The 10,000-nt window shown below is 34.2% G+C and overlaps 1 protein-coding gene across 1 annotated transcript in view; it reads left to right on the plus strand.

Moving 5' to 3' along the window:
- The window catches only part of LOC135214716 (netrin receptor UNC5B-like), a 50,510-nt gene that overhangs the window by 38,346 nt on the left and 2,164 nt on the right, over window positions 1–10,000 (plus strand). Inside the window, 1 exon segment of the mRNA XM_064249046.1 lies at window positions 7,875–8,027. Coding sequence (XP_064105116.1) covers window positions 7,875–8,027 — 153 coding nt within the window.

A 10,000-nucleotide genomic window follows, 5' to 3' on the forward strand; every position in this document is an offset into this window, starting at 1 on the left:
AGAGAGAGAGAGAGAGAGAGAGAGAACACACACCAATACAATCTGGACCGATCCACGAAAACCAAGAGATCCCCCATAGCAGGACGCAAGCAAACAAACAAACAAACAAACACACACACATTTCCCTCATCCCCTGATGTTATAATAAATCAGCTCCACTGAGAAGGCTACTACGCAGACATGATTTGCCTTGTAAATCTCAGGTAAATGCAGCCATGGAACGGCCGATTATCCCGAATGAAAATCCAACGGAAATGTTGACGGGCACGACGTTAATGTGCTTGGGTATTTGGGGTCCTCTCTGGGTTATGAAAAATCTGCACGAGACCTTTGCCTTTCGTCTGCACCATATTCAGCTCCTTCGGTTCTCCCCAGAAAATGGAGTGATGGTCCGTTGTTCCTGTCAGGTTTATTTTGATCTTGGAAGGGAATTGATCTTTGTGTGTGTATGTGTGTGTGTTTTTGTTGTCAGATTTATTTTTTTCTTGGAAGGGAATTGCTCTTTGCGTGAGTATGTGTGTGTATGAGAGAGAGAGAGAGAGAGAGAGGGAGAGAGAGAGAGAGAGAGAGAGAGACTACATGTCTGCTACTTTTATTTTATTTGAATGCACATCAGGTCTCAATTTAAGTTTTAAGTTTTTCAGCTTTTCAACAGTTTTATTCTGCGTACATTATAATACTGTATAAGTGTATTATCATATCTAATAGGCAATTTCATTTTAATTTTTGTGTTTTTATGGCGGAACGCCAAAACAATGTACATAATGAATAATGTACACTACAACCAAATGTCATGTAAATGAGAAAATATTTTTAACATTATGAAGCTTTTAAATTATTCTATATTGCATACGACATTACTGTATATTAATCTATATATTTTAAAGTTTGTTTTTATATGTTTTGGCACTGCTTTTATCACTTTTGTATTTTTATAGCACTTTACCATTTATTTTTCCTACTATAACAAAAATTGCTCTAAAGTCAAAAATACTCAAATTCAATACAGCATAACTTAAGGCATTACATACTTTACAATAAATACAGTTCAGTAACAGGGAAACATAACTAATAAATAGTTACGAATCATAGTAAATTAGGTTAGCTCCCATTCAAAGAAAATGTGACAATGAGGAAAACTATGAATAGTATAGTTGCTTGTTCCGTCCTCAAGGAGACACCCCAGCTCTCTCCATGGTGACTAGACCACCATCAAAGAAATATCTCTTAGCCCGGACTTGTATCGTAATGGTAAACACAATTCCTATGTCAAAATCTGGAAGTAGTAGTCAACATAGAGTGTATACTTCAAGCCAGTGCTCTGTTAAAGATCACTTGATTCTAAATTTTTTCATCAAAGATCAGGGAAACATCTAAACTTAAAAGTTAAGTGCTTATCTTTAAACTCCAGTTAAAAATTGCCAATTTAAACTGTGGAACAAGTGTTTATTTTTCACATGAAAGCTGAAAACCGTTCTCTGTTTTGCGAGCACATGGTGGGTGCTTTCATATGGTCTCTTGTTTGCTAAGAAAGAACAAATAAGCCAAGGATTATTATATATAATATTCTAGGCTCAATAAAAAACTTGGTTCAGTAGAGAGAGAGAGAGAGAGAGAGAGAGAGAGAGAGAGAGAGAGAGAGAGAGAGAGAGAGATTGTCCGTCGAGTGTGTTTCTTTTCTTTTTTTCCTAATTGTGTCAGTTATATTTTTTTCTTGGAAGAAAATTGCTCTTGTGTGTGTGCGAGAGAGAGAGAGAGAGAGAGAGAGAGAGAGAGAGAGAGAGAGAGAGAGAGAGAGAGAGATATTGATTCGACATTTCAGAAGATTTAGATATTTTCTAGATATTTTCTCATTTTGCATGTTTTTTTTCATGGTTTCATTTTATGTTTCAAAATATAATTTTCCTTCACATTTCTTCTTCTTTACTTGACATTTTTATAAATTTAATCTCATATTTTTTTGTCAACTTATATAGGACTGTAAATTATACCGCCTTCTTATCAAAAGAAATATTGTTTTTCAAGTATAATGTCGATCCTGTACGAGAGTTGTCATATTTTCAGATATTCCATTTTACATTTTACTACGTTTTAAGAGATTTTTCGATTTTTTTATATGATCTTACCCCCGGTTTTCTTGAAGATTTTTGGGACCATTCATAGTTCAGATCGTATTTTGAATGTGCGATGTAAATAAAAACTCGACGTGAGTTTCAACTCTTGGCCTTGTGGTGTCAACCTAAGATTAATGCATTGCATGACTTAGTGGTTTTACATCTGGAGGAGAATTTTGAAAACACTTCATGAGGACTTGTAATATATTTCACTTTCTTAAATTATTTTTTATGTATGAGTTATATACGCACTTCATTTTTTGGCATTTATATTTTTGAAATTTTCGGTTTTTAATGGACTCTCTCTCTCTCTCTCTCTCTCTCTCTCCTCTCATCTCTCTCTTCTCTCTCTCTCTTCTCTCTCTCCACACACACATTGACGTTTAGAAAATAGCAAGCGATGTCAATATATATATATATATATATATATATATATATATATATATATATATATATATATATATATATATATATATCAATATATATATATATATATATATATATATATATATATATATACATGAGAGAGAGAGAGAGAGAGAGAGAGAGAAAGAGAGAGAGAGAGAGAGAGCCTTGATTTCACAGTAATGCACATGATTCAACTCACTAGACACAAATATGAGAGTTTTTGTTCCTTCTTTTCTGTCCAACACTGAATGCTTTTGAGGCTGTGATTTTTGCCGACCTGGACTGTTTAGCTGTGACATAAAAGATATCTCTTTAAGGCGTCAGCTTTTATTCATAGTTTTATAGTTTTTGTTTTGTCAACAATTTATTTTTTTTTTTTGCAAGTCTGTTTTGCTGATGTGAAACTTTCTCTGGAAATGTCAAGGTTTGTGTATGTGTGTGTGTATGACTTGCTAGTTTATATTCGACGAAGGGTAAAGAATATTTTATGTAGATGTTAAATTTAGTTTACACGTCATTTATATATACACACAATTATATAAATATGTATAGTATATATAACGTATTTTGATATTTTAATTTTAATCATATCTGGCAGAAATGACTTCATAACACTAAAGGCCACGTCCTCCCCATCCCTCTCTCTCTCTCTCTCTTCTCTCTCGTCTCTCTCTCTCTCTCTCTCTCTCTCTCGGTTTCTCTTTCTCTGCCCTGTAATTTCGTGAAATTACAATAAGGTTCCATTTACCAAAAAACAAAAAATAAATTAACTTTTTTTCTAATTCCATCTCTCTCTCTCTCTCTCTCTCTCTCTCTCGATAAGGTGAATCTTGTGAATATCCTAATTGATGCATTAGGAAAAAGAATGCCCAAAAGCATGCAACTGTGTAGTTTGGTATAGCATAGTCAATCCACAAAACCTAATCAGAAAAATGTGCTGCATGCAACATTCCGACCCATCCACAGTGTGCTGAGGTAATACAAGATTTGAGAAAAGATACAAAAGAATTTTTTTTTGTTCAACATGTCTATCATGGATAGACATGTTATTAAATCCAAGATTGAATGTACAAATAGTTGAGGATGGAAGAAGAGAAGGGAAGAGAAGAAGAAGAAGAAAAGAAGAAGAGGAAAACGTAAGAGAAGGTAAACAAAAATGACAGACAGAAAAAAATAAGGAAAACAAAGAACAAGATAAAAGTATGGATGCAGAGATTACTCATTGATACTACATAGAGGCAATAAGCAGCATACCTACGAAGAAATAAATTACGATATGAAAACAATAAAAGCAATCCCGAAGAGGCTCTACCCAGATCTATACATGACGGGAAAGAGGAAAAAATAGACAAGAAAGACAAATCTGCAAACCTTTTGAAAAGAGGAATTGCAGATTTGGAGATAAGATGTTACTACAAACATCCTAAGATATGTCAAAACTATAAATATATGGTAAATGTGCATACTTAGATGGATATGGGGATGATTGCAGAGATCTGCATCCAAAATATGTAAAAAACCTAAAAGAAGTGGAAAAGGATGTAAGTTCGAACAAAAATTTGCAAATATATGCACCCTGTAGCCATGAATCATAATTCAAATAAATAACCACCAAGTAATAAAATCCAAATAAAAGAAAGAAACAAATAAAGAGAGAAGAACTCAGAATATCATGTAAAAGAGAAAAGCAACCACCAATGAGATATGCAGAGGAGTCAGCAAAAAATTTTTCAAAGCATCAGCTCCGAATTCTACTCAAGAGATAATAACTGTATTTATTATGCAAGAGAGGATAGCAGAACGGGAAAAAATTGCAGATTCAGACACAAAATGAATTAATTATGATGAAGGAATATAAGATATTATGCAAAACAAGTTGGATTTTTAATTGTTCAGAATTTCTGGGAAATGAAAAAAAGAACAACATACCATAACAGGAAAGAGACATGGGAAAAATCAACCCTTATTACTACCAGTATTAAATGAAGGAGAAAACACGCAAACCATCATAGTGATGAATGCGCAGGGTTTAGTTACGAGTAACTCAAAAGAAAAATAGAGTACTTAGAAAAGAACTAACCCAAAATGAAAAGAAAATAGATATAATGAATATAAGTGAAACCTGGTATTCCCAAGACTGTGGGGAATGATGATCAAATAAAGGGTTCCCAAACTTTATAGATCAGATAGAAAAAATAGAAATCAAGGGGGGAACCGCAATATATGGAAAGACAAAAACAGGAAAAACATATGAGAAATATAGTAACTCAGAATGTGAACTAATCGCGGTAGAATTTGAATCTGAAAATTGATGAACATAGTAAATATATAGACCTCCTCTAATACTAAAGAGTTTTGACTTAATAATTGAAAAATTTGGATGATATATGTAGAAATCACAAGGACTGGGACTATTCTCCTATCTGGTGACTTCAACTTTCCTTTCGTAGAATGGAAAGAACGAATAGGAGATTGTGGTTTGTACTTATACCTATAAAAAAGAGAGTATAGTAGTGCAGAAGATAAGAGGCAATTTGAAAAGCTATTAGATATGCTACTTAGAATACAAACATTCCAACAAATAAATCACCTGCCAACAAGAAAGGAAAATACTTTTTAGACCTAGTATTTGTGAACGCGATGAATTTATGTTTTAAAAAAGAATATAGTTTTATAATGCGATATTTCAGACATAATGTCATAGATTAACAGTTCATTGTTCCAAAGCAAGTGAAATAGAGATAAGTCAAGAATGAAAAAGTGGGAAGGATATGGAAAATACAACTTCTACAGTAAAAATATAAAATAAAATGGTCAGAAATTAATGAGAATTAAACAAAGATTGGGATAAGACATTTTCGTAAGTGATGACATAAGGGTAAATACGGAGATATTATATAAAAATAATTGGAGAAAATAGTGGAAAAATATATACCGAAGAAGAAAAGTAAACATCATTCATGCATACCAAGAGACAGAAGGATCTTGTTCCCAGAAAATCAGAAAGTGGGAAAAAAGGTCTTGCAAAACGAAAAAAATGCATGGAGTTTATGGAACTAAAAAGTTAATAGAAAATGCAGAACAAAAGATTATACAATCAAAAGAAAATGAAAAAAAACGGGACTTGGAAGAAAAAAATAAAAACCCTATTTAATATCAGCAAAACCCCAAGCTATTATACTCATATGCGAAAAAGAATGAATAAAAGAAGAAATAGAAATAGGCCCTCTGGAGAATTGAAGGGAGATTAACGACAATGAAAAAAAAGGAAATTTTGCAACATACCTGGCAAGAACGAATATAAGAGAGAATTCACCCCTAGAATAGATAATGAAGATAATGATATAGAAGTAAAGGATGAAAATTAGTGAATATTTAGCTGACATAGATATTAATGAAGCTGATATTGTGCAGGCTATTAATGAAATTAAAAATGGAGCTGCTGCAGGGCCTGATGGAATTCCTGCTATTTTGTTAAAGAAAGTAGTTCATTCTATCGCAAAGCCACTTGCAATATTATTAAGACAAAGTGTAGATACAGGCAAGATTTATGGTGAGCACAAATTAGCATATATTACCCCTACTTTCAAAAGTGGATCAAGACTAGAGGCAAGTAATTATAGGCCTGTGAGTCTAACATCACATATTATGAAAGTGTATGAAAGGGTAATGAAGAAAAATATTATGAAACATTTAATAAAAAATAATTTGTTTAATAAAGGACAACATGGTTCGTACCCGGAAAAGTACACAAACCCAACTGTTAGTCCACCGTGAGAACATATTCAAAAATATGAAAAAGCGGAAATGAAACAGATGTGGTTTATTTTAGACTTTGCAAAAAGCTTTTGATAAAGTAGACCATAATATATTATTGCGAAGAAAATTAGAAAACACAATATCGTGGATAAAGTAGGAAGATGGTTAAAAGAATTTTTACACAACAGAAAACAGATAGTTATTGCAAACGACGAGAAAATCGGATGAAGTCAAGGTAATATCCGGTGTGCCGCAGGTACGGTGTTAGCTGCAATACTGTTGTTATTATGATTGAAGACATAGACAATAATGTTGAAGGATTCGGTAGTGAGTAGTTTCGCAGATGACACAAGAATAAGTAGAGAATTACTTGTGATGAAGATAGGAACGCTCTACAAAGAGACCTTAACAAAGTATATGATTGGGCAGAGGTAAATAGGATGGTATTTAACTCTGATAAATTTGAATCAATAAATTATGGAGACAGAGAAAGAAAGCTATATGCATATAAGGGACCTAATAATGAGACCATCACAAATAAGGAAGCAGTTAAAGACCTTGGTGTGATGATGAATAGGAACATGTTATGCAATGATCAAAATAGCAACTCTGTTGGCAAAATGTAAAGCAAAAAATGGGAATGTTGTTACGGCACTTCAAAACAAGAAAAGCTGAACACATGATTATGCTTTATAAAACATATGTTCGTAGTCCACTTGAATATTGCAATATGATATGGTACCCACACTATCAAAAGGATATTGCACAAATAGAGAGTGTACAAAGGTCCTTTACAGCTAGAATAGAAGAAGTTAAGGACCTAGACTACTGGGAAAGGCTACAATTCTTAAAATTATATAGTCTAGAAAGGAGAAGAGAACGCTACATGATAATTCAGGCATGGAAACAGATAGAAGGAATAGCAGAAAATATCATGGAACTAAAAATATCAGAAAGAGCAAGCAGAGGTAGATTAATAGTGCCCAAAAACTATACCAGGAAAAATAAGGAAAGCACACAGGACATTAATCCACTACGCACCAGCATCGATAATGCAGCGTCTATTCAATGCGTTGCCAGCTCATCTGAGGAATATATCAGGAGTGAGCGTAGATGTGTTTAAGAATAAGCTCGACAAATATCTAAACTGCATCCCAGACCATCCAAGATGGAAGATGCAAAATATACCGGAAGATGTACTAGCAACTCTCTGGTAGACATTAGAGGTGCCTCACACTGAGGGACCTGGGGCAACCCGAACAAGATGTAAGGTAAGGTCTGTAAGGCTCTCTCTCTCTCTCTCTCTCTCTCTCTCTCTATGATTTTGAAAATCCCAATTAGTTCCGTTTACCAAAATATGATAAATTAACTTTTTAAATTTTTTTTAAAATTCACCTTTTTAAGTCCTTCTTCATAAATTAACCTTTTTCTTATTAAATTAACTGTTTTCAAGTCCTTCTTAATGAATTACCTGTTTTTATATATATTTTTTTATATTTTTTTATTTATATTTATATATATATTTTTAAGTCCTTCTCCCTCTGTCCCTCAAGTACCGTCAATGACGCCCTTATTTCTCTCTCTCCTCCTCAGGAGACGGCGGTGGTAGCGGTGCCTCCTCTTCAGGCTCGCTGACGGGGGTGGCTGACAGCTCGCCCCCAATTATCCTGGAGGGGCCGCAGGATGCCTACGTCATCAAGAATAAACCGGCCACCCTCGTCTGCAAGGCCGCCCACGCCCTCAAAGGTAAGATTTTCAGTTGGAGTATTCTAAGTTATAGTTTCAGTTGTATGTATTCAAAGTTATACTTACAGTTCAGGTATTCAAAGTTATAGTTTTAGTTTTAATTATTCGAAGTTATACTTTCAGCTGGGGCGCTCTAAGGTAACTGCTAGATGGAGTATTCTAGGTTAGGTTTCCAGTTCGAATACTGAGTAGTAACTGTCAGTTGGAGTATTCTAGGTTATGGGTTCACTCGGTATATTCTAAGGTAGCTGTTAGTTGGAGTATTCTAAGTATATTTTCTCTCTTTTATATTGTATGGTAACTGTTAGTTGGAGTATTATGAGTTATGTTTTAATTGGCATATTCTAAGGTAACTATTAGTTGGCGTAAAAATGCACGTAATGGTTATATTGAATGCATTAGAGCAGCAGTGCATGCTTAATTATGTAAACATTTTACACGTTTTAGAGAAATATGTAAATAATAGGGAATTTTTTCGACAAAGTGGATGCCCTCGAGATGTATGTAAATCTGTAGGAACATCCTCAGTGCCCTGGGGCCTTATTTGAGATATTAGGGAAGGTTTTATACGGAATATTGGCATCATATTTTAGAAATACTACGGCAGAATCTTGAAACAAAATTGGATAGTTTGTGGTAGAAATTCTTTTAGGAAACTGAGAATTTTTAGGAATTGTAGCTTGATAAGAATTTTAAACCCTGTTAAATGCTTATTTTTTTTTTAAATCATGGAGTGTTATTCAATCAAAACAATTATAATACATTTAAGAGAATATTTAGTAAACTGAGAATGTTTGGGAATTATATCTTGATAAGGATTTTAATGACTGTAAAATGCTTATTTTTTAAAATCATGAAGTGTTATTCAGCAAAAACAATTATAATACATTTAAGAAAATATTTAGTAAACTAAGAATTTTTAGGAATTGTATCTTGATAAGGTTTTTAATGGCTGTTAAATGCTTATCTTTTTTAAATCATGAAGTGTTTTTCAGTCAAAACAATTACAATACATTTGATAAAATATTCATAGTTGATCACAGACAAAATTAATAACATGTCACCCTCCCTCCCTTGTCTCTCAGACCGTCAAAAAATAGACGCTAATTTTCTCTTCCGAACAAACACGACTTCGCGGTCGTGCTGTCGAAGAAGGCTGCTCTCTCTCTCTCTCTCTCTCTCTCTCTCTCTCTCTCTCTCTCTCTCTCTCTCTCTCTCTCTCTCTCTCCAAGCCCCCTTTTGTATTTGACCAAGGTTAATTATGAACAATAATCACTTCTGTGGACTTTTCGTGATGGTGAGTTAATGAAGACGACTTTGCCGAGTAGAAAATCCTTCCGTATTTGCTTATGATTGTGAGGAGAGAGAGAGAGAGAGAGTGAGAGAGGTGGGGGCCCGGTGGGGGGCCCGCGACCGGAAGCTTAGCCCTTAATCACAAAACGTGTTTTACATAACATTGTTGGGCTCTCCACCCTAATTCTCCGTAGTTCATTCCACCGATGTTATGCTAATTGGGCTTTTAATGCAACGTGGGTTAAACAGCTTGCAGAGATGAATTAAAAATTGGAGAAATTATTAGAAAATATCCTATGAACAAAGCTCCAAGCCAATTTGGAAACGGTAAATGACTAAAGCGTTCTTCTAGCACTTGCTTGGAACGTATTGCTATGCGAATCTCTCTCTCTCTCTCTCTCTCTCTCTCTCTCTCTCTCTCTCTCTATGAAATAATTCGAATGTGTAATTAAATGAATACCAGGTTTACTTACAGAAGTATCTCTCGCGCTCTCTGTAAAATCCGAATGAGAAATTAAATGGAAACTAGGTTTGCTTACAGAAGTACAACCTCTCTCTCTCTCTCTCTCTCTCTCTCTCTCTCTCTCTCTCTCTCTCTCTCTGCGTAAACTTGTTGACATGTAAATCCCACTTGTTTGGCATAATCTGCATATATGATAATTCGTTAAACGGTGAATCAA

This window comes from Macrobrachium nipponense, chromosome 46 (assembly GCF_015104395.2).
Source record: "Macrobrachium nipponense isolate FS-2020 chromosome 46, ASM1510439v2, whole genome shotgun sequence".
Taxonomy (NCBI): Eukaryota; Metazoa; Arthropoda; class Malacostraca; order Decapoda; family Palaemonidae; genus Macrobrachium; species Macrobrachium nipponense.